General features: G+C 44.5%; 1 protein-coding gene across 1 annotated transcript; it reads left to right on the forward strand.

Annotated features, from left to right (window-relative positions):
• The first annotated feature begins 5,525 nt into the window (after positions 1-5,525).
• Positions 5,526-10,133, forward strand: C7H10orf71 (chromosome 7 C10orf71 homolog). Its single transcript, XM_073354898.2, has one exon. It carries the CDS (start codon positions 5,526-5,528, stop codon positions 10,131-10,133), a length of 4,608 nt encoding a protein of 1,535 aa, XP_073210999.2.
• Positions 10,134-26,273: the final 16,140 nt, after the last annotated feature.

Genomic DNA, 26,273 nt, shown 5'->3' on the forward strand with positions numbered 1-26,273 from the left:
GCATGGAAGAGCTCCACTGACAACCTGCGATAAGTCCGTTAGGAAAGAAACTCAGCCTTTTTACCCAGAGTTAGCTCCCTTAAATATTCACATTTATACACGTGTTTTAATTATTTCAGATCAGAGACGAGCCTACACTGAAAACTCTGTGCTTTAGAGTATTGTCAATCCACCTCCAAACTTTATCCCTTGCTGCAGCCTCTACAATAGGCCAAACACAAAGTCCCTTGAATGGAACAATTTGAATTCTGATCCACGCCTGAATTTTACAGCTATTTCAAATGTAATTCCAGGGCCTCACTGAGTGCAGCTGGCTGCCATGTATGTGCAAAAGGGTAAAGGAATGTGGCTTCACCAGGTTAGTCAGTGGGTTATAAACAGCTTCTTTGTCCAATATTTCAGCTGTTGTATCATGCTGGGTGTCTTTAGGTTGCTGACATTCTGATCCTCTAACAGATTATGCTGTATTCTTAAAATGCTTATCCCTTTATTTCAGTTTTGCCACTTTAGAGGGCTTTCAGTTACACTGCAATGATGAAAGGTTCTTCGAGCCAGTGTGAACACTCGGTTGCTACCGCTGTTACTACTTCACGTCTGTACACAAAGCACCCCACATCTGACTCTACCTGTGCGCACACTTAAAATATGTTTCACGGCAACAAAAAGGCAGCGTGGGCCCCAAAAACACCAGAGCAGGTATCTAGTCAACCCCAGCCATACAGGACTCGATCTAGAGGTCCTTATACATACAACATTCCCGCTGAAGTCAGTGGGAGTTTTCCCTGAGTCAAGACTAAATTGATGCTCCCCTTAAAACCAAACTACAAAGGAGGAAAACACCTTGCACCTCACCCAGCAGTGACTGTGGAGTGATGCACTGTGGGTTCACTTGCTGGTGAAGCTCATCATCACATTGATGGAGAGCCTTTCTAGAGTTTCTAGGGGTCAGCATTGGTAAATTCCCAATAAGTGAGAATAGTTTTGTTTTGAGGAGAGTGTGTATCCATGAGCAGGGAGAGTCTATCAGGTGGAGCCCACATAAAGGTTTTCTGATCCTGTTTTAGCCTAGTTGCTAGGTTCTTCATCCCAGTGCCAGGCCTGCTAATGGTTAAATCCAGTTTCAGTGCTTTTTCTAACTGTAGTTAGCTGGTTTTCTTTCCAGGTAGGTGGCTTACTCTCTTAGGTCTTAAAACATCAAGACTTGCTCTTCTGTTGCTTGTGCATTGGCAGTGAATCTTGTCTTTATTGCCAAAGACAACAGTGGCAAAAGGGCACAAGAGCCCAACCGGGCAGGTAGATATTGAATAGATATGGGCCTGAAATCAAAGCACCAGATCCAGACCTGGCTGAACTTGGGTGAAGTTTGGATCTGGATTCAGATCCAAACTTCACAGTTGGTCCCATCTTTATAATGGGCTGAACCAAAATCCTGGATCTGAATACTGTGGGAATGTGCAGATCTGGATTCGCTATCTATGGCTTGATCCCATCTCTAATACGGAATCTGTACTGTTTCCTTTTTCTGATCTTTGCTTATCCTTTCTGGTGAATATGAATCCATGTTGGAAAATTCAGTCTGTTTATATTTAACTAAAACATGCCTGAAATTCGCTGCATTCTCCACAGTAGAGGGGCAGCACTAGAAACAGCAGCGTGTTTCCCCCGATACACCACTCCTCTTTTACGTGTCTTGGCTCTACACACGAAGGACCACCCTTTGGAGAGGGAGGAGCACTCAGTGACCACAGCTCATTCAGTCACTGCTCTCTGCTTCAGCTGCTACATAGGGTCTGTCTACACTGCAATTAGACACCTTTGGCTGGCCCAAGCCAACTGACTTGGGCTTTCAGGGATGGGGCTGTTTAATTCCAGTGTAGACATTTTGGCTGCAGCTCAAGCTCTGGGACCCTCCAATCTTGCAGGGTCCTACAGCCTGGGCTCCAGCCCGAGCCTGAACGTCTACTCCACAATTAATCAGGCCCTTAGCCTGAGCCCCGTGAGCCCGAGTCAACTGGCATGGGCCAGCCAAGGGTGTCTAATTGCAGTGTAGACGTACCCTGAGTGTTAGAAGGGTGGAACTGGACTAAACCTCATCTATTCATAGACTACCAAAATGCCAAGCATGCAGTAGCAATTCCTGGCTTTCATCAACTTGGGCTGCCATCAAATGAGCAGCCTAAAGATGAAAGGCTCCCTACCCTACTACCCTGAAGTGTCGAACCTGGCCGCAGTAGCTTTCCTGGTGCCGTTTTTTTTTAAAAAAAATAAGTTTGTAGTTCACTTTCATAGCTCTCAAAATTTCCCCCCTGCAGTTCCCTTTTTGTCAGCTGTCTGGGCGAATACCAGATTCTCCTGGCAAAAATACATGAAATACTGTTGTGTTTTAAAATGAACTAAATTTGGCTGTATGCAGTGTTGTTGTAGCTGTGTTGGTCGCAGGATATTCGAGAGACAAGGTGGGTGAAGTAATATCTTTTATTGGACCAACTTCTCTCAGTGAAATAAAGATCCAGTAAAAGATATTACCTCACCCACCTTGTCTCTCTAAATTTGGCCAGACAGACATAATTTACTTTAATTCTCCTGCGTTTAATACCTGGCTAATTTCCAAGGGTTTTTCTCATGTGTTGGAGGGTACAGGGCTGGGGAGAAGTAGTTTCTTGCTGCTGGGAGACTGAGGGGATTGGTACAAGCTCCCTGCCTTCCTGCTGTATAAAACATCTCTCCCCTTTGATTAGGCTGCCAATATGACCTAGCTCCCCAACTGGTGCGCTGGGCCAAAAACCAGCAAGGGAAAGCAGACTACACTGGGGTGTTAAGCTGAGGGCACAGAGGAACCAGTATGGAATAATTGAGCCTGTTGTCTTGGCTGCATTAAGGATTAAGGTCCAGATCCTCAAAAGGTACTAAGGCCTCTAACTTCCACTTCGAGCTGAAAAAGTGGAGCAAAGAGAAATTATTCATAGCTACTAAGGTCAGAAGGGACCATTATGATCATCTAGTCTGACTTGCAGCATCAGAGTTCATTGCAAATTGTGCTAATTTTGTATAAAACTGTGCTAAGTTAAGAATTACAGAGCAGCAATGACAGTCTGCAATTGGCCACTCAAATGGTTATTCCAGTGTGAATGAATGAATGAATAGCTCCAATACATGAGCCAGTCACACCTAATTCAGCTCACACAAACAAATGAATTTGTTTTTGAATTGCAGAGTTCACTAGAGGTCAAAAATGCTGAAGGTCGAAAACATATTACGACACTACATCTGCCAAATCTACTTCATTGAACTATTTTTAACTCCTCACTAAAGATGGGCAGCAATGAGGCCAAATGCAAGCATGAGAGGAAGTTCTAAATACACCCAAGCACGGATGACAAAATCACACAAAAGGTATGGGCCTGCAGTATCCACTCACATAACAGGTAAGAGCCCCAGCAAGAATGGGATGGCATGTCATTTGTGTTCTCTTTGTTTTGGCTGAACATAATTTATGCTGGGTTAGGAAGGTTAAACCATGTCAGAAAAATCCTAGACAGAGGGAAATGTAGTATCAGTATGTATTGGGCCTGAGTGTGGTCTTATTCTGGAGTAAATTGGGATAAGCTCCACGGAAATCAATGGAGTTATATTGCTGTGGGGACAGAATCAGGTTCCACTATAGCCAGGAGAGTCTAGGAATAGGTTGGCTGAGTTTTTAATGAGAGCAAGAGGATAAGAAGTGTTAAATCTGAAGAAAAAACTAAATCTGAATAATCCATCTGAGCAAGACTTTTCCCTGAAATATCCCTGATATGGGCCACCCCTGAGCCATGTTTGGGGAGTTTATTGAAATCTCAGCATCCAGCTGTCAAGCCATTTCTATGGGAGACCTCTTTAAAGGAGAGATGGGCCAAACAGGAACCCTGGATCAAAACATAGGGGGAGTTCAGATCTGGATCCAGACTTCATATCTCAGGTCTATGATGGGCATTTTATTCCACAGCCTGGCTCATGCTACTGAATATATATATACAGGTAGAATCAAAATTAGTTTAGGGCTGTACTGTGCCTATAAAGCTCAGCTCTGCATTGGAGGTAGAGTGGAGCCACACCAGCCCGCCACCGGGTCCAGAATACTCCCCAGCAAGCCCTGGTCCATCTGAGCAGGCTGCTGTAGAGGGGGCCAAAAGCTGTGACAACGTGGCCTTTAACTTGCATAATACCAATGGATTAACGGGAGGCCCAGACATCCTCTGACTGAACTATTAACAATTATTGCCTTTTGTTATTGTCCCTTCTGGAAATTGAGAACAACTGTTGCTTGTGCTCGTTTAGTGGGTCTAATGGAGTCCCCCTAGGCTGTCCTGCCTTCTGCTGGCTATGCTGATGTTAGCAGTCTCCTCAATTTCAAGATACCAGATCCACTGCGTTCTAACATACTTGGCGAAAATATTTTGTAGCAAGAGCATTTGCCTGGGATTTGTTAACACACAATGGACGAAATTTATCTCTGGTGTAATTCTGCTTACTCAAGTGGGTTTATGTTAGGGATAAATATGTCCTGAAAGACCAAGTGTGATCTTGGTGAGGGCAGGGGCAAGTCTATTGATGTCTTTTAGCACAGGGCTGAGCAGCTAGTACAAGGACCTGAGTAGAATGGAGACAGGGTAGGTGAGGGAATATCTTTTATTGGTCTAACTTCTGTTCATGGAAGGCACAAGCTTTTGGGTTACACCGAGCTCTACTTCAGGGCTGGGGAAGGAAGCAGAGTCAACCCTGAAGAAAGGCTCTGGGTAGCTTGAAACCCTGAACCTTCATGTTTAAGCACCTAAATAAGCGGTCAGATATCAAGTAAACCCCTGAAATCAATGGGAACGATTGGGTGCTCAATTCTTTTGAAAATCTAGCCATTTATTAGGATCCTAACTATGGGATCACATTTTTTGAAATCTCAGCCTATAACATCCCGATTTTACTCAATCTTTGGTTATTACAGGTCTCTATAGGGTGTGTTCACTGTCGGAAAAATTAAGTCTTACCATGTATTGTTTAATATTTGGTAACTAACAAGTAGTTAAAGTTAAGCATGTGCTTAAGTCCTATTTAAATCAATGGGTTTTAAGTGCCTTGCTGAGTCAGGACTCCTGTCTTTCTTATTAATTCAATGGCACCTTCCAGTGATTGAACTATCCAGCGATACCTGTTTAAGGTGACCAACATAAAAATATTTTTAAACACTAATTATTTGATTCCTGATATTTTGACTCAATTAAATATATGATCAAAATAATTGAAGATGCTCTATGTAGGACAGGATGATTGTATAGTGTATGCTCATTTTTATTTTCATGTCTGTTGGTTTTGCAGAGGAGAAACTCCCGTTTTGTGATTCCATAAGGTGAATTAATATAAAGCAATACATTCTGGAAGAAGAATTCTAGGAGAAAACATTACAAACAGTTGGAAATATCCAATAGAATCTTCTATCTATTTGACATATGCAATTAATGCTTGGGATAATTTATTCATGACTCACAAAGACAATGCAGGGAAATAGGAAACACATGGATGGACTTAGTGACTCCTCTAGTTTAGGGAGCCTCCTGGATGATACAGACAGAGAGGTATGCAGCCTCACAGACCGAGCATTCAAGAGTTTGTGCGTGGCAGAGCTTGAAGCATGTGACAAGGAATTGGAGCTTGTCATTTCACCGGAAATCACCCACCAGTTATCTAGTAAAATTCACCAAGGGACACTAAACCATGCCATCAAGAAAAGTAATATCTGCAATAAGTTATCACTGAAAAACAACGAGCATACAACACGGGCTTCAACATTCCAGCAATTACCAAAACCTGTTCAAGAAGAGAAAAAAGTAGCTAAAAACAGCACCGTGGAAAGGAAAAAGCCAAATTTGCCAGCATCTGGGCCAAGGAAAAACAAACATGTCTCTAAAGTGTCCTGTTTGATTAACACATTTGATAAGGCTGAAAACCAATGTCCAGAAGGTTCCCTGGGAGCAGTCAAACAGCCAGTTAAAAATAGTTCTCAAAAATACAGATTAATTCAGGGAAATGACATGGCTTTCTGGGATGACACAGCGATTTTAAACATCCAAAGGGAACTTTCCCAATTTTCTGGTGTGTGTCGAGATAACCACTGGCTCAGTGACAAACGTGAGGTCCAGAAAAGACATAATAAAATTGATGTGGGCTATTGTGGTCCAGATGGTTATCATCCTGCACTGATGAACACTTCAAACGTATTTAAGGCAAATCTCACCAGCTCTTCTAAAAAGACAGTCAAAAGCAGGCGTGGGAAAGTTAAAGAGCCAGCCAAAAAGGGCAATTTTCTTCACAGTGAGAACAGTGCTTTTGAATCATGGAATGCCCATCATAATAAACTGAGTGAAAAAGAGGAATCTGCAGATATTATACCAAAAAAGGAGGCTATTACACACTTTGAAGAAACACCATTGGTTACAGGATCCTACACATCTAAACATAAACCACCACCCAGAAAGGCCACAGGTGCTAGAATTCAGGAAAAGGATTTCCTAATGGATCTATTTCCCCGCACAACTGAATTCCAGGACCATGTCACACCAGCAACTGTACCTCAGGTCCTTGGCCCACTAATACCTGTACACCCTGTCCCTCCAGCAGCTGAGTTTCAGGTTCCTATTCCACCAGCACCTGTACCCCAGGTCTCTGGCCCATCAACATCTGAACCCCAGGTTTCTGTTCCACCAACATCTGTACCCCAGGTCTCAGGTCCATCCCTAGCACCCATGTCCCAGGTCCCTGCTCCCCCCACATCACCTGTATCCAAGGCCCCTCCTCCACTACCATCTGTGTCCCAAGTCACTTGCTCTCAGAAGAAGGCAACAAAACCTGAATTGGACTATATCTGTCCACCATGGAGGAAACAGAGGAATATAAAAGGGGTAGCGGCGAAAGCACAGGAGAGTTCAAATGAAAAGTTACAGCTCAGTGGAGAAGAATTCTCTTTTTATAAAAAGCCATCTGCTGTCGAACCTTTTGCTGACACAACTGCAGTAGGTAACCAGGTAAACTCCCCTGAATCCATTAGTCCCTCTTTCAACATCACAAAACTTTTAACACCCATCATACCATTAAAACAAGAGACAGAAAATCAACCAGTGCTGGTGACACCACCAATACCTGACACTGCAGCAGCAAAAGAACATGAGGGAAGTGGATTTAGTGATTGTCAATCTCGGGATAATTACAAGTCTAAAGCACCAAGTTTATTATTCAACCTGAAGGATGTCCGAAAACGTGTTAAAAGCACTTATAGTCCCTCTCCTCTCTTAAAAGAGAAAAATAAGACTAAGGAAAACATGAAACAAGAAAGTATAAAAATGAATGCGACAGTGTCCACTTTTCTAGAAGAAAGTAGCTTAGAGGTTGCAGAGAGAGATGAATTAAGCCATGGCCCTTTTGTACAAACTGACAGTATCCAGGAAAAGGACAATAAAACTGATTTAGAGGGACACTTCACAGATAATTACCTATCTTTAAGTTCACCCCAAGCAACAGTAAATACTTCATTTTACCAAAATCAGGACAATGTGCAACAGGATGATTCAAAAAACAAAGACCTACTGAAAGACACTGAGAACAGTGAAAATGTGTCTATCTCTGGACACCAGTCAAATGAACACGGTTTAAGGAAAAGTCGACATTATCCGTCACTGAAAGGCTGCAGTAGAGACAATGCAAATGCAAAAGCTGCACAGCAAATGCAAATGTATAGTTCCAGTGTACAAGGCCACAAAAGTGAGAGAGCTGCTGAAAGCCAGGATGGAAATGATGACCCTAAAATACCCCCCAAACTTCTTTCATCAGCAGAAGATGGTGTTCCTTACAATGCAAATCAAACCAGTGTAAGAAGTAGCAATGAAAATAAAGGCAAAACCAGCAGTAGTTCTTCTGAATACTCTTTTGTGACCACAGTCGATCAGCCATTTCAGGAGGAGCCCTTTTCACTGATTCGGCTGTTTCAGAAAGCATGCCTTGAGGAAAGTCACAGGAGTAGGAATAAAATGAATGTAGATGACAAGGAAAGTAGTAAAGGGAAAGGGAAAATGGTAGGGAAAGAGGAGTTGCAGTATTATGCTTTTAGTAACTGTGACACTAGCACGGAAGAGCGGTGTGAGGGAAAGGTGGCACAGGGTGAGAGTGAGAGCATGGCAGAAGAGAGATTGATGAGTGAGAAGAGGGAAGAGGTCAATAGAATGAATTCTGCAGCAGAAGGCAACAAGGATACTTCCACCTCCCAGTCAGAAGAGCCAGCATTATCACTTTCTTCAAATTCATTCAAACCCAGTCTGTTTCTGATTAAAGACAACACATTCAAATCATCTCCTGTGATAAAGGCAGTCAAGCTACCTCTGCTTAGGTCCTTGTCCTCAGAAGACACAGTCAGTAGTAGTTACAGGGAAACAGAAAGCAGATTGGAAGCTACCGTAGAGAAGGACAAGCAGCTTTACAGGCAGGGCCAAGGTACACCTAGCATTCAAGAGATTTACCGGTCATTATCAAGAAACATAAAAGAACAGGATGCAAGAGATGCACTAATCAGAAATGAGGATGCCAGTGCACTGGGATCTACTCCAGCTAGCATGGGCTTTCAAGGGGCAGATAACACCAAACTGATATGGGAGCCCACCCTTTCAGAAGATGTAGGGAGTTTTTCATTAGGGATGTCGAGGAAAGATGGTGAAGTGACTCATACTTTATTAAATAAAGTTGGGAAAAGTAATGAGGAAAGTGTGCACCGCAGCAAAGAGAAGCCCACAGTTGGAAAGACGAAGCACTACTTAGCACGGTCAAAATCAGCTTTAGGAGCTAGCTCAGCGCAAAACAAATTGGGCTCCCCTTCAGAAGAGAAGGCAAATTATTTTAAGAATTATCTTTTGTCTAATCGAAGAGGTGGGTCATGTGCAAAAAAAATAATCACTAGGGAGATAAGTTCTCCGGCAAGAAGCTTGGTCTTAGAGAACCATGTGTATTGTCCTGTAACCAGAGATGTTTCAAGAGACATCAGATACTTGGAAGAAACACCTGCTGTGTTAGATGATCTTGCGTGTACCATTGTAACAAGCCCAAGGTCAGACAGCATTATGTGCTCCGCTGTTACCAGTCCACTGTCAGAGAAAATTGCCAGTGTAACGAAGGCAGAGGATATTACAGATTCCACTTCGTTGAATTTGGTAACAAAGAACCACGCTGATATTTCTGCAGAGGAAATACTCGAGTCAACGCGGAGGAGCCTGCTCACTGAGGACACCAGCGATTCTAGACGGACAAACGAGAGATCACAGAGTTGTATGGAGAAACCGCTGGGCAAGCCACCTGCGGTGCCACCGAAAAGCGAAAAGGCCCTGCGCCGAGCAAAAAAACTGGCCAACAAGAGAAAAAAGATAGAGGCACAGCAGAAGAACCTTCCAACGGAGCACCCAGCTACTGTTGTGAGAAAGCTGTCCCATTCTGGACAGATTCCATTATCCCCCGTAACCCTGATCCATTCTCCACCATCTCCTGGGTCCCGTTCGCCTTTCCCTCCTTCAGAATCGAGCATGGTGAGACTCAGAGGTGCCCAGTCAGTAAGCCCCACACCCTCTTTACCTGCAACTCAGCGTAAACTCCTTCAAGATCCTGACTCAGGGCAGTACTTCGTCGTCGATCTATCCGGTCAGGTTCATTTCAAGACCTTTTATGAGCCAGAAACTGGCAAATACATCCAAGTACCAATCCATTCCTCAGAAAGGGGCTTACACCAAACCGCCTCTTTGGAAAATTTTAATTCTCCTTGTGTATTGTACCCTAGTGCGCTACCTTTACCCATGGCAACTATGAGATCAGTTTCCCAACTCTCTGAACCTCTTCCACTAATGCAGAAAGTACCAGGAGCATCAGCAGAAGCAGCTGAAGACTGGCAGCAAGACGGCAGAGATGCTCAATTGCTCGAGAGTCAACCCTATATTGAACCTGTATCTGACTCACACAGTCAACATGCTGAGGAAACTCAGTGTAATTGTACAAGAGACACGAGTCCAGCTGCAAACATGGACATCATTTCAATCAGCGATTTAGAGGATTTTGCTGTTGAAGGGATATCTTAAGAACTGAAATGATAAATTAATTGAAATATAAATCTATTCAGACACAGACTCACATTTGATATTTGTAAACACTTACAGTCTGAATCTTGTTGTGGCTAGGTTGGGTGAGAAGGAAAATGAAGGCTTGCATCTCCAAAGGGGAGAGGTGTCACTGTGAAGAAATTTGCTGTTGGGGTCAACCCCCAGCTTATCAATAAGACAAAGGGGCAATGCTAGCAAAATACAAATCTGATGGTAGGAAACCACCCACTGCTGCTGCTACTGCTGTTGCTTTGCCACTAGGGTCGCAAAGATGGCAAAATTGGAGGTGATCTTGTCCAGTGCTTAGAATGGTGCTATGTGACAGGTGACAGAGAGTAAGAGTGCTGAGTAGAACAGTCTCAGAACAGATGCCAACTCTAGTTAAGACTCGTCACTCTTTCTGTCTTGGACCCACGTTTACCAATAGACAATATCGGGCCGTGAACATCAGATATACCTGACAGAGTCACTTTTTTGCGTACACTGAAAAGCCAGAATTTAATGACTAGATTATTGTATATTGGATATACAATACAGCACCTGAACTGAAAGCAAATCAAAACACTGAAAAGTAAAAGCAGCAGCTCTACTCTTTCGAGATACCTGTACATGCCCGCTAAAGTGCTGCTAGCATTTTAAGACTGATTAATATTTCCACATATTCCCCCCCAGTCTCAGAAGTTACTTATAACATAGTTCACTCCAGATTGAAACTTGGCCTGGAAATAGTCTACCAAGGAGCGAAATGGAAGGAGATGCACTTGCAATATGTTTTGTTAGAATGGGAAGACTTTGGATGACTGTATTTCAGATGCTTTTCTTTTTCTTACCAAGCTCTAGTGAAACACAAAACTAACTTTAAAAAAAGTGAGAAATATTTAGTGGTTCTTTATTTTGGACTGGTGCATTCTGTGATTTTAAAAAGTGACAAGGAACAGCCAAGTTAGTAATTTCTAGGAAGTGCAGTAAAAAAGCAACTTATTTTGATCGTCACTTTTTTTGAAATATCTGTATCAAATTTATACCACCCTTTTTAGCTCTTTTTTTCACCTTTATACTGGATGGTACCTTGTCAAAGATCTGCATAATCAGAAATGCATGGTGACAAGATGGCGCAAGTATAATATATAGTAATATGTCTGCTTATACATGTCTCTATTCTGTGCACTGGTTTCTTTTTTTATCCTTCCCCGTTCATTTTGTCCTCCCCAAAGGAAATGAAAAAGTGAAAGCTCTATGGAAGAATAACTTCAGGCCTGATTCTCCTCTTACACCAGAAAAACTCAGTTGTCTTCAGTAGAGTTTCTCTTGATTTACAATTGAGTAAGAGGAGAATCAGGCCTTTTGTCTATAGTTGAAGAAGAACAGACAAAAAACAGAATTATAAACAATAAATCTGACAGAGGTTGTTCTTGGGCGTAGCTTAACCAGCCCCTGGAAATTCTGGATTTCTCATGAGAGAGCTTGTTCTCACAACGTAGATCAAAGGGGTTTGATTAAACTTCACTTTTTTGCATACTTCCCCAAACTGAGCATTGGGTGAACCTCAGATGGTTTGAAATCATCGCTGGCACACACCTGTACATTCAGAACCTATACTAGCCAAACAAATGATGCCATTCATTGCACCCATTCAATGATGCAGTTCCCTTATAGTCAATGGTCTATGGGAATCATTCTGTTTATTTCAGTGGGCTTTGGATTGGGCCCTAAATTATTTTTTCATGCATATTTTAACGGTTGTGCAGAAGTGTGCAAAACTGATGCAATTTTGTGACTTGGGGGCCAGTTTGCAGCTCTCAGATTTAGGTTTTCAATGAAATTCAACAAGATGTCTAAATATAAGCATATATTCTGTGAAAATTCAAATTTCTATGCAATCTTTGACTTGGCGTGGGCTCATTTTACCTCAGAAAAATGCATTCCAGTTTCCCCTGGAACAGGGGCTCATTTTTGAGCACAAGCATTTGCAAAACATGAGTGTTGCAGGAACAAATATCCCTTCTCAAATTGGTATGGTAAGGCACGAGTCCAGTGTTGAACGCTTTTCTCTTTTATTGCCAATATTTTGCAAAACTTCTAACATGGTACCATCCACATTAGAATCATAGGACTGAAAGGGACATTAAGAGGTCATCTAGTCCAGTCCCCTGCACTCAAGGCATTATACTTTCCTGTCTGCTATGCCAACCTTTATACAACACAACATCTTATCAAGCACAAAACAAGTATGACGTATTTATACAAATATTTTTAGGCTTGGAATGATTAGATTTGTATTGGTAAATGTTGATTTCACTGAACATACACAAGCTATTGAAAACATATTTCCATCGATAATAATCAAAAATTATACATAGGCAAAGAAAGAAAAATGCTGCTTGAGAACTTATTAGAATTTGATTTAAGGATACTTATTTTGTATATTTTGACATGATAATTTGTGTTTTTGCAGTTATAAAGCTTTAGTTTTTTGAATCTCAAAGTCTACTGTCATTAAATAATTATTGTTTGACCCCTTTATTGTCTGATTCCCCATAATTTCCTGCAACTGTGAAAATTTAAACAGATACAAATTGAAAAAAAAAATGCTTAAAACCCATAATTTTGTGCAACTGAAAATTTAAACGAAACAAATGCTTAAAAATAAATATCAATATTATCTGTCAAAATTATAAAAAAAATAAAAATTGAATTCTGCCATGTCTAAATATTTGATATAAAATATTCAGTTGCATGGACAAAGATGTTGCAATTTGCTTTTTTCTCCCGCAAATGCATACTCTGCATTATTTATTTGCTTTGCACATGTAGCTGTATATTTTGTGTGCCTACTTACCCATTTGTGCCAGCACACTCAACAGCCTGGCTCACGCTATTGGAAATGAGTGTGCTGGCACAACTGGTCAAGTCTTAGCAAAATAAAGGCTTGTGTATTCAACATTCAACAACACTGAGTACAGTCCTCCATTCCTTCCTCACCTGAAACGCTAACTAAAGTCACTGGGAACTTTGGGTGTGAAAGGAATGAAGGAGCAGGTCTAAAATATACTGCCATGCAGGACTTCTTTTTACCCATTTCTGCAGTGAAACAAAGCTCATTATTAGCTGGTTGAGTCTCTAAAATAGTAGATACCTGAGAGGGAGACATTCCTTAGAGCGGTTTCAGAGTAGCAGCCGTGTTAGTCTGTATCCGCAAAAAGAACAGGAGGACTTGTGGCACCTTAGAGACTAACCAATTTATTTGAGCATAAGCTTTCGTGAAATACAGCTCACTTCACTGGATGCATGATTCATCTGAATGCATCCGATGAAGTGAGCTGTAGCTCACGAAAGCTTATGCTCAAATAAATTGGTTAGTCTCTAAGGTGCCACAAGTCCTCCTTTTCTTTATTCCTTAGAGTGTACATAGAAAGAAGAGAAAAACACATACACAGAGAGTTTTGAAAACAAATCTGAAAATAATTCCTGTTATGTGTCTGGAGTTTTCCTTAGGATCCTTCTCTGGGGGGAAGGATGTGGCTTTACTGCCCTGTACCCCAGTCCGGCAATGACTCTGCATGAGTGACCAATGACTCCATCCACCGTATGGAGCTCATTGTGGGGTCAGACTCCTAGTGGGTACAAACACTATTTCCCTGGAATTCTGGGTTAGGTTCAGAAAAAAATATATATTCAGATTAGATTTATTAATAGTAACTAAAAATGCTTGGTGCTTATATTTCATGTGACTACATCTTAAAATCAAAATATACCTAATGAGAAAATGAGCAATAGTTTGCTATGGTATGGCACTTTAGTAAAGCTTAATATGTGAAGCAAGTATGGTTAATATTCTTAAAAATAGGGGGCCAGATACTCAGCTGGTGAAAAACGGTGCAAATTCATTGCCTTCAATGGAGGTGCACCCATTTACATCTGCTGGAGATCTTGGCATAGGACAAACTTCATATTATTCTTTCCATCCATTTTTGAAATGCTGTTGTTTTAGATTTTTATAAGCAAACTGCGTATAGGCAACACAATGACTGTAGCATTACTGTCAGGTTTCTATTTTTACATATTAGTATCACTTAGCCTCAATGGTTCTTGTTACTAACATCAAATGTTTGTGCACCAGAGGAAAAGCAAGTGATATGAACTGTGAACTGCTTTAAATTTTTTACATCACTGCACTTAGAAGTTTTGCGATGCACAGTCCATCTTCTATGATCACAATGCAAAAGTAGTAAACATAAGCTCTGACTTGTGGGGGGGGGGGGAATGTGCAATATTCATAAAAAATAATGGACAATCACTGGGTCGGGAGTCTAACTCCCAAAGAATAATGCTGACTTTAAATAGAAGTGTGAAGCCAGTTGTAGACCAATAAATCTAGAGCAAAGCCGGGTTTCATCCTTTCCAGAGAAATGATAGGACTAACAAAAACAACATACTTTTTGAATGCACAGAGGTACAGCAGATTGAATACAGTTTATGAACCCTGATTTCACAAAAGCCTCTTTTTGTCTTACAAGTGGCCTCCTTTGCATGCTGCATTTCTCGGTGCTCTGGGGCTTTTTCATGGTGGGTCTTCCTCAAAGGGCATGGCTTGTTTGAAAGCTGAACCAGAGAGGGACCTGAGATTCCATAGTCATTTGTTCTGGGCACCAGTATTTCCTCCCTTTGAAACTCACTCCTCTCACCTTTCTAGACAGCCACAACTCCTTCTCTCCAAATGCCACTCCTCAGACTGAGGCCGGGCATCCACACCACCAGCTGCTGCCTCTCCACCCCAAGAACTCAAGTGGCCTTTTCTCCCTCCTGAATGTTGGATTTGTTTTGGTGAATGCAGTTTGATATAACTGGCCCACATGTATGGATTTTATAAACAGCTCCCTGATTGTTTAGTCTCTGACTGGATCATCTGTTCCCGAAATATCTGTGGCTGGCATATTTTACAGATGAAACTGTATTTACAAATTAATAATTAATAACAAAATAAACAGGACTTGTTTTACAAGGCTGTTACCCAGCTTGTTCTCTTTAATTACATTTCAATTGTTAATTGTGCAAAAGAAGTCAAAAGACAATAAATCGGGGAACTAGCTGGCTCAAGGGACAGTAAGGGCCTAGGGTAGGGATTGATTGAAAGACACCCACACCCACCCACACACACATGCCATCTGCTAGGGTTGCCAACTCTGAGGTACAAAAAACTGGGACCTCCAGGACGATCCTGAGCCCACAAAACTGGACAGCTGTCAGTGTATACTGAGCACTCTGACAGATTTCCCAGGACAGCTCCCTCCAAAAGGGATGATCCTGAGAAAACCTGGATAGGTGGCAACCCCACCGCCCACCTAAAGCGAGGGATCAGCAGACCCAGGAGAAAGGCCCCAGCCATAGTGAAGGCCAGGATAGCAGGCCCCCTGTCTGCTAGATCAGCAGAGGGCCTTTGTGTGGGAAGGCTTGGGGTGGCAGAGCTCCGGTAGGGAGGTGGGCTCTGTCTGACAGCCTGGTGGGCCTACATCTGATGGCCTCAAGCTGAAGGCTGTCTGCTCCTCCTGGGCTCCAGGCTATGTAGGATATGATATTGTCCCATACATCATATCACCCCAGGGCCAGGGGCCTATTGTGCCTAGTAGTTAATCCAGCCCTGCTGGTAAATGTGGTGTCACATGGACATCTCTGGAGAGTGATCTTTTTTTGGCCACAGAATATCCTCCACACTGTGCCTCAACCCTGAACTTCTAGGGCTGAGTGAATGCGCTCTCCATGGCCTATTCAGTCCTGGGCCTGTGCTGAGATTGCCAACTCAGTTCTAAGTGTGATGGGGGAAAGTCAAGATTTACTTTGAGGGGGTCAACAAGCATGTGGACAAAGGGGGATCCAGTGGATATAGTGTACTTAGATTTTCAGAAATTACCTTTTACTACAAGGTCCCTCACCAAAGGCTCTTAAACAAAGTAAGCTGTCATGGGATAAGAGGGAAGGTTCTTTCATGGATTGGTAACTGGTTAAAAGACAGGAAACAAAGTGTAGGAATAAATGGTCAGTTTTCAGAATGGAGAGAGGCAAATAGTGGTGTCCCCCTGGGGTCTGTACTGGGACCAGTCCTATTCAACATATTCATAAAAGATCTGGAAAAGGGGGTAAAGAGCGAGGTACCAAAATCTGCAGATGATACAAAACTACTCAAGATAGTTAAGTGCTAAGCAGACTGTGAAGAGGCAACAAAATGGCAGATGAAATTCAATGATGATAAATGCAAAGTAATGCACATTGGAAAACATAATCCCAACTCTACATATAAAATGATGGGGCCTAAATTAGCTGTTACCACTCAAGAAAGAGATCTTGAGTCATTGTGGATAGTTCTCTGAAAACATACACTCAATGTGCAGCGGCAGTCAAAGCGAACAGAATGTTGGGAATAATTAAGAAAGGGATAGATACAGAGACAGAAAATATCATATTACCTCTCTATAAATCCATGGTACACCCACATCTTGAATACTGCATGCAGATGTGGCTGCCCTATCTCAAAAGAGATATATTGGAATTGGAAAAGGTTCACAAAAGGGCAACAAAAATGATTAGGGGTATGGAACGGCTGCCATATTAGGAGAGATTAATAAGACTGGAATTTTGGAAAAGAGATGACTATGGGGGGAATATGATAGGGGTCTATAAAATCATGACTGGTGTGGAGAAAGTAAATAAGGAAGTGTTATTTACTCCTTTTCATAACATAAGAACTAGGGGGTCACCAAATGAAATTAATAGGCACACTCAACCCATGGAACTCCTTGCCAGAGGATAGTGTGAAGGCCAAGACTATAACATGGTTCAACAAAGAACTAGATAAGTTCATGGAGGATAGGTCCATCCATGGTTATTAGCCAGGATAGCCAGGGATGGTGTCCCTAGCTTCTGTTAGCTAGAAGCTGGAAATTGGTGACAGGGAATGGATCACTTGATGATTACCTGTTCTGTTCATTCCCTCTGTGGCACCTGGCATTGGCTACTGTCGGAAGACAGGATACTGAGCTAGATGGACCTTTGTTCTGACCCAGTATGGCCGCTTTTATGTTATTATGTTCTTACATTTCAGGTATTTCTACGTGGGGCAGGGGTGGAATCCAAGCAGAAAAAAACCAACACTTTAAAAAACACTTTCAGGTCATTTTTATTCTCCATAAAGAAGAAAAATGTTTCAATTGAAGAAGTACTCAAAAATCAGAACACCCCCGATTTAAGTTTGCCTGGACAACCTTCACTTTCTCGTCTTGTGTGTATTTGTTACAATACTGGCTCAGGTTCTCCCATTTTTACACCACTCAGGAAGTGGTAGAATCAGGCCCTAACTGGCCAGCTGAGAATTCCCCCAGTTTATGGGAGCTCTTGGCTAGCACAAAGTCAGAGCACCTTGTGGGCTACCCTAAGCTACACTGACGGGCCAGGGCTGGCACAGATGAACCATAAGAAGCACGGAGGTACATTTCGCTCCCTAAGGGCCTTCTCTCCCCCTACACCAAGCAGATCTTAGTGCAGGAGATAATATAGGCCACTGTCTTTAATCACCTGATCACAAACCCAGACCTCTAGCCAGCCAACCAAAACTGAGATAGTTGGAGGAAGCTTTGGGGAGGCTAAGAAAAAGGAGGTTCGGAGGCAGGGCGGGGGGTTCTCCGTAAGAAGATTCTCTCTGCATCTGCATTTGACTAACTTGTCATCGTGCCAAACCTTGTTTCACTACAATGTCAACAAACATACCCCAAAACCACTGTGCCCTACATGCCCTCTTGCATTTTCTAGCAGCTGCACAAGAAACATACAGAAAAGATATTCAAAAGCCAGCCACATTCTTGTGGGGAAAAAACCAAGCTTGAGAGTCCAAAACTCATGAGCCAGTCCTTAACAAAGCATGAAATTAAAATAAAGAAAGAAATGTGCAGGATCGGGGGCTAAGTGTACAGTTTTAGGCAATGTTTTGGCACCAAGTTGTCTATTAAAAAATTAATAAATAAAAATGATCCAAACAGAATGCCACATGCTCCACTTTCTATTCCAGTCGTGCCAGCTTTCACTGCTGCCTGCTCCCTTTCATTGGCATAGTGTGCATTTAGACCACAACCTCTTCAGGGCAGGCCCTGCATCATCTGTCAAGCGCCACGCACATTGCCATATAATTAGTAAATGACAAAGGGAACTCACTGGGTCTCCCTGTATTTCTCGCCTGCTCCCTCCACAGTTTTCAGGTCCATCTCTCTCTTCTGTCTCCATCTTTTGCAGTTTAATTTTCTGCTCTTCTGTCTTTCTTCCCCTTTCCCTCCCTCTGTCCCAACACTCTCCCCCTGCCTTGGCCCACGCATTTGTTCCCCCCAGTAGGGACTTCTTTCCTCATTCTTCTGTCCTGGGATCTCCCTGTTCATGTCCTGTCCCCCTGGGGCTCACTCCAAATCCCTCTCTCCCCATCCTGGATCTCATGCTCCTCCCCTTCCTTTCACTCCTGGGGATCTCTCTTACCCTCTGACTCCCCCATTTCACTACCTTCCCCTTTTGGTCTCCACCCTCACTGTCACACACTACCCTTGAGACAGGTCTCCGCTACAGTTCTCCCCTCACCCTTGCAAGTCTTTCTCCCTCCCGCTCACTTCGGGGGAGGGTGTCTCTCTCTCTCCCCTTGACCCCCTGGGAGATCTCATTGCAGTTCCTCTCCCCTCCCCTTTGAGAATGTCTCTCTGTTTCCCCCATCCCCGCTTTGTGGGGGAGGGGAGACAGGGATGGCGCATCCTCTCCCCCTTTGAGGCTTTCTCTCCACTATCTTCATACATCTGTCCACGTTTCCATGGAGAGAGGATGTCTCTCCTCCTGCCCTGTCCTCCATGCTGGGGGATGGGTCTCCATTTCCATGTCTCCTGCTCCCCAGTAGGAATCTCACTCTCTCTTACCTGGTGTCTCTTCACCAAGTCAGAGGTTGCTAGTTTCCCTGTCCTACCCCTTACTCTGGGTGCGGGGGAGTGTCCCTGCTTCTCCTTGGGAGTCTCTAGCTTCCCCTCATGGGGGCACTGACTTCCCCTGTGCTCATCTGGGTCATCCCCACCCCCTTTGTTGGGAGGGAGATGTATATGCATCTTTGATCCTTACTCTCTCTCTCATTGGGAGAGGTAGCTAGATCCCCTCCTCCACCTCAAGTCTCCCTCTTGTGCACACTCAGCTTCCGCGGGGTGGTGGGTACTAGCTGCCCCTCAGCTCTGCCCTGCAGAGAGGCATGCTGAGTTGGAGGGGAAGCAGCAGCCACCAAACCCAAGGCAGAAGCAGCACCACAGCAGGAGGCCAGGCAGGGCTGCAAAGAAAGAGGGAGAGAGTGACCCCCCAGCCATATTTAACACACCCCCTAGCAACTACCTCCCCTAACAACAGGACTGGCACAAACACCCACCTTAGCAATGGTGCCTCCCTCCCCTCCTGTGATGAGCTGGCCGTGACAGGTCTGCTGTGGACTTGGGAAGCAGCTGCTCTGGATGCCTGTTACTCACAGGTGCTGCTGAGATCGGTTTGCTGTTAACTCTGGGTGTGGGGAGCTATTGCTCTCACTCATTGTAAGTGTTCTCAGGTGGCAGAGGCCTGTGGCTTTGGAGCTACAGCACCAGGGTTCTCATCCCAGCTCCCTCGGTGGGAATCCCACACACAGTAATGGTGCTTATCCTCTGCGGCCCAAGGATCCCCTGCAAGGAGATACCAGATTGCCCTACTCAATAGGCCATGTAACTCAGAGTTGTTGATTCTCAGGCTTCTCATCTATAAACCCCCAGGAGGGCCTTGTTTACACAGTTAAACTGGTGGGGACACTCTTATTTTGGTTTATCTCAAACCGGATGTCAGTTGACTTAAGCTAAGCCAAAATAAGTCACACTGAAGCTTCAACCGAAATGAGTGTCCACACAGAGATTTCCACCAGTTTGATTACGTTCACATTAATTCACACTGTTAACTAAAGGGTACTACTCTGTTTAGACAAGCTCTAAGACTTGCTCTTGTATGGGTCTCAGTAAGTAGTAAGTCCCACAGAGTGACAGGGTACCCCCAATCCCACACACCTTGTCTGTTTTGACAGTGCACATCCAGAGAGCCAGGGGCAGACATTGCTCCCAGTGAAGTCAATGCCAACTCTCCCACGGACTTGGATGGCGGTTGGAGTAGGCCCACCGATAACTACAGAACTAAACCATGGTTCTTCCTTCTCATAGAAATGCAGGGCTGGAAGGGATCTCAGCAGGTCATCTAGTCCATGCTCCAGCCCCGAGGCAGGACCAAGTAAACCTAGATCATCCCTGAGAGGCGTTTGTCCTCCCTGTTCTTAAAAATTTCCAGTGATGGTGATTCCACAGCCTTCCTTGGAAACCTGTTCAGTGCTTAACTAACCATATAGTTAGAAAGTTTTTCCCCAATGTCAAACTTAAATCTCCCTTGGTGCAGATTAAGGCTATTACTTCTTGTCTTACCTTCAATGGACATGGAGATCAGTTGATCACCATCCTCTTCATAACAGCCCTTAACATATTTGAAGACTGGTCTTAGATTCCCCCCTGCCCGCCCGCCCTTCCAGTCTTCTTTTCTCAGAAAGAAACTTCCCCAGTTTTTTTAACCTTTCTTATAAGTCAGGTTTTCTAAACCTTTTATTATTTTTGTTGTTCTCCTCTGGACTTTCTCCAGTTTAACCACATCTTTTCTAAAGTGTGGTGCCTAGTGGACACCAGGGCCGTCCCTACACATACACAAAGTACGCAGCTGCTTAGGGCACCAGGAAATTTGGGGCAAATTGCCTGGTGCCCTAAGCAGCTGCATGCTGCTCCAGCTCCTGCCCTGCCTCTTGCCCATGGCCCTGCCCCTGCTCCGCCCCAGACCCACTCCCACTCCACCCCTTCCCCAAAGCCCCGCCCTGCTCTGGCCCCACTCCACCCCTTCCCGCCCCTGCTCTGCCCCAGCCCCAGCCCCACTCCCCTGAGGATTGCAGCAGGGCTGGGCCTGCAGTCACCAGCAGCGGGAAGTGCAGCGACCCAGACCCAGCCGCGCCGCCAGTGAGTGCTTGGGGACAGTTCCCCCCTGCCCCCTAAGCCAGCCCCCACCCCGTGGAGGCCTGTCCTCCCTATGGCGGGCGGGCGGGCGGGCGGGGGGGGGGCTGTTTAGGGCCCCAGAATAGCTAGGGGCGGCTCTGGTGGACGCAGTACAGTGAAAGCCTCACCAGTTCTGGGTAGAGGGGGACAATTACCTCCCATGTCTTACATACAACACTCCTGGTAATAAACCCCAGAATGTGGTTAACCTTTTTTGCAATTGCATCCCATTGTTGAGTCATATTCAATTTGCGATCTACTATAACTCCCAGATCCTTTTCAGTAGTATGATCACCTAGCCAATTATTCTTCATTTTGTAACTGTGCATTCGATTTTTCCTTTCTAAAGGAAATACTGTGCACTTGCCTTTATTAAATTTTACTTTGTTGATTCCAATTCTCTCATTTGTCAAGTTTGTCTGAATTCCAATCCTATCCTCCAAAGTTCTTGCAATCCCTCCCAGCTTGGTCTCATCCACAAATTTTACAAGCATACTCTCCATGCCATTATCCAAGTTATTAATGAATATATTGAATATTACTGGACCCAGAACAGATCCTTGTGGGATCCTCACCAGATTTGTCCCCCAAGTTTGACAGCAAACCAATGATAACTAGTCGTTAAGTACGGTCTTTCATTCACTTGTGCAACCTACCTTACAGTAATTTTATCTATAACACTTTTCCCTAGTTTGTTTATGAGAATGGCATTTGTGTCAAAAGCCTCATTAAAATTAAGCTAGATCATGTCTTCTACTTCCCCCCATCTATTAACTAGACCAGTAACTGATTAACATACTGATAGACAAGGTGGGTGAGGTAATATATTTTATTGGACCAGAAAGATATTACCTCACCTACCTTCTCTCTCTAATGTCCTGATGTAATGGATGCTTGTTCTCTCTCCACTTCCTCCCTTCCTAATTCCTCCCACGCTTGCCTCTCAATTTGCCAAATCCAAATGAAAGAGACAGTGTGAGTTGAAGATGCAAAGTGAAGACACAAAAAACTAATGGCATAAGGAGCTTTTATCACTGTCCAGTTAATTTATTTGTTATAAATAACACGGTCTAGAACTCCAGCTTCAGGATTCCACATCTTTGATGGCAAGATAACATAGAAGTGGAAACAAGACAGCACAAGATCAGCATGGGACAGAGGCAAACTAGAGGTCTAAAATAGCTGACATCCCTTCTCCTGAGGGACAGTTGCAAGACATGCACCTAGCAGGGCCAGTTCAGCCATGCCAGAAGGGGTCCCACCAACCCGAGTCTGGCTATTCTGGCTCATATTCCAGTGCTACATGGGGTGCAGCAGGAGAGGCGTCACACGGACTAAACTGATAGTAACTTGGTGAATCAGGATGTCTTTCTGTGGCTGAGGATTAGTGCAGACTGCTCTCAACTCCTGTTTAACATGAATTCCTCATCCCTCTAACTGCTGCCACCCCAAGTTGCCTTGAAGTAGCCAACTGATTTATTTACCATGCAGCTCCTCAGTTCTGTTGATATGGGAACCCCAAGAGGACTGCATCTGTGGTTTGGTTTGTGATGTAAGCAGAGTCTGGATGAGCTCTCCCCTGACATCTAGTGGTGAGCTGTGGAAAAAGACTTCAGAAGCTGATCTTGTTTGCATGGACACACCCACCCTACTAGGTACTCAGCATGATGGGATTGCTTGCCCAAATGATCAGTTGTGGCTGGTGTTGAATCCCCAGTCTTCTTGTTATTGGGGCAGGAGTAATAAAGGGTTGCTATCGAAACTTGCTACCCCATCCACAAGCTAGAGTTCTTGGCCTTGAAATGGGCCATCACTGAGAAATTTCAAGACTAGTTGTATGGTGCTCAGTTTCAAGTGTGGACAGACAACAGTGCAGCGTGTAAGGTGCCTCCTTACCCCCTCCCACCCCCTCCCACACAGGGTGGGAGGTGAACTCTGCGGATGAACCTCTGAACTCTGGGGCTGCACTGGCCAAGGACAGCAACTGTGAGTGGGGTACAGGGAAGGGACGGGCACTTTAAAGGGACTTTTGAGTTGCTGGACTTAAGACCCTGAGGGGAAAATGACACTACCCAACTTACTTGGGGGTGGGTCTTTTGCTCATGGTTTTTGTTTATGAGCCCTAGTTGTGGTGTTTTCCCAAATTAATGCTGAGTTAATTACCTCCTTTTATTAAAAGTTTTTGCTATACTCAGACGCTGTGCTTGCGAGAGGGGAAGTATTTATTGCCTCTTAGAGGTGCCCAGGGCGCAGTGTGTAATTGTCCCAGGTCACTGGGTGGGGGCTCGAGCTGGTTTTGTGTTGTATTGTTGAAAAGGAACCCCTAGCTACTGAACCCGGCCCTTGTTGCTGCTGGCTCCACCTGGCAGAAGGGTTACAGTATAATTACCCAAAGAGTGGATTGCACAATGGAATATCATGCAAGCAATCTACCTGAACCCTGAGTCTGCACAAACACAGCGGGAGAGCTCTGGGGAACAGACTCACAATAGAAGTACTCCAAGAACTAGTCCCAGTCTTTTTCTGCGGGGGGGCTTGTGGAACCTTCACTTCTGATCCTGGCTGGCAAGTGGAAGGGAAAAACCCGACTGGAGGATTTCAGAACCTCCAGAGCAATTCCATGAGAGTTCCTCTCAAGCCAGGAGTGATGGTCTGAAGGAAAAGGGGGAGTTACTGTTTTCTCCTGAAAATCTTCCTTTCCCACTGTCCTTCATGCAGCTGGAGCCTGCCCACCCTTGATTGTTTTTACTCCACAGAAACATTTCATTTAAAAATCCAACCACGCCCAGTGCGTCCTTCAACTTCCCCATCCCTCATTTCAGGCTGATAACAACTGGCAGCATCAGCACTGAACCTAAGGAGTGAAGCAACTGTGTTCTTTGTCACACTTCAGGGAGGTCTACACTTACAACGCTGCACTGGTGCAGCTATGCCACTGTAGTGCTTCAGTGAAGACGCTACTAGCCAGTGGGAGAGCTTCTCTTGTCAGCGTAGTTAATCCATCTCCACAAGAGGCAGTAGCGATGTGGACGGGTGAAGCTCTCTCGCTGACATAGCACTGTCTACACCAGGGCTTAGGCCAGTACAACTGCATCTCTCAGGGGGTAAGGATTTTTCACTCCGTGGAAAGACATAGTTATACTAATGTAGACCATGCCTTAGGGCAAGGCTACACGGGAAACTTCAAAGTGCTGTCGCGGGAGTGCTCCCACGGCAGCGCTTTCAAGTGCGAGTGTGATCGTGTGCGAGCGCTGGGAGAGAGGTCTCCCAGCACTCCTGGTAATCCACCTCCATGAGGGGATTAGCTCTGACCGCTGGGAGCGCGGCTCCCAGTGCTCGGAGCCCGTCCACACTAGCGCTTTAAAGCGCTCAGACTTCCTGCACTCAGGGGCAGCAAGCTAGAGCACTATAAAATGTAAGTGTAGACAAGCCCTTAGAAACCTGATCCATTCAGTCAGCATGATGGTGTCAGCTTAGGCGCCCACTCCGTGGGTGCTCCCACAGAAAAAAATTAGCTGATGCTTAGAGCCCACTGGCAGCCAGCTCCCCCCAGGGCCTCCCATCTGCCGAGGGCCCCACCGATCAACTCCTCCCTGCTCCCCCCCCCCAGCGCCTCCTACCTGCCATGGAACGGCTGATTGCGGTGGACGGGAGGCGCTGGGGGTGGGAGGACCGGGGACAGGGCATGCTCAGGGGAGGAGGTGGAATTGGGCGGGAAGAGGCAGGGATGGGGGCGGAGCGGGGACAGGAAGAGGCAGGATGGGGTGGGGCCTTGGGGGGGATGGAGTGGGGGAGGGGTCTGGGGCTGAGCGGGGGTTAAGCACCCCCAGGCAAAAGAAAAAGCCAGCGCCTGTAGGTGCCGGGGTGAGCTGGATACGATACCAACAGGCAAAATTTATGATCCTAAGGCATCTGTGCAGAGTTGGACTTTTTCATTAAAGGTGGCTTTGGGACTCATTTGACACACCAACTCTTACACATGCAGATCTAAAAAAGCTGTGCGCATTTTAAAAAAAACAAACCCACAGGCTCGACCTTGCCTATGGGAGGACTAATACATTTGCTCTTGTAGCAAATGTTAGTCTCTGGGGAAAATACTGGATGCTGAAGTTTAATAAAGGATAATTCTTAAGCAGAAGAACTGAAAGGGGAACCAGTTCCGATGACAAAGCAAATACAATTTAATTAGCAAAGAAACTTCCACACACTAAGAAACATAAAACAAGAGAAGCACAGCAGTAAAAACAGTCACTACCCATTTGCACCTGTGGGAATTATAAAACCATCTATTACCAATGTATAAAGAAAAGGAGTATTTGTGGCACCTTAGAGACTAACCAATTTATAAATTGGTTAGTCTCTAAGGTGCCACAGTACTCCTTTTCTTTTTGCTAATACAGACTAACACGGCTGTTATTCTGAAACCTACCAATGTATAGTCAGTCTGAGGCTTCTCATTATCAGTGATATCAGCTCTGTAGTCAATTCTGAATATCTATACCATTGCCCACCGTTGTGTATATTGTTACGCTGGAAGGTGTTAATGGCTGCCACCAAGCGGGTCTTTGATCTATAGATAATCACAGATCAGGGTAATGCTAAGGGGTGTGCTAAGCACCCTTATTTCAAGCTAAATGCAAGAGCAATTAAGCCCTTTTATGTAGTATTAGCAGGAAACAATGGGAGGCTACCAGCCAAGGCACAGGGCTGCATTGCAAGGTATGAGCAGAGCAACGTCTTGTGGTGTGTGTGGTTTCAGCAGAAGACAGAGCTTCTTGGTCACAGAACTTACTGGAGAGGCAGGCTTGAAGATTTCTGAACATGGAAACCAGCTATTATTGTTTGTGTTCAGGGGAACAGGCCTTTTTCTGTGCAGTCTTTGTAAATAAACAGCTTTACACCAAAGTTATGTCTGATTCATATCATCCATTTCTTCAGGCCCAGAATACTGATTAACAGCTCAGGCAGAGGGACAAAATCAGCTGGAATTAAAAACCAGCAGATCCTGGCTCCCTAT

This window comes from Lepidochelys kempii, chromosome 7 (genome assembly GCF_965140285.1).
Source record: "Lepidochelys kempii isolate rLepKem1 chromosome 7, rLepKem1.hap1, whole genome shotgun sequence".
NCBI lineage: Eukaryota > Metazoa > Chordata > Testudines > Cheloniidae > Lepidochelys > Lepidochelys kempii.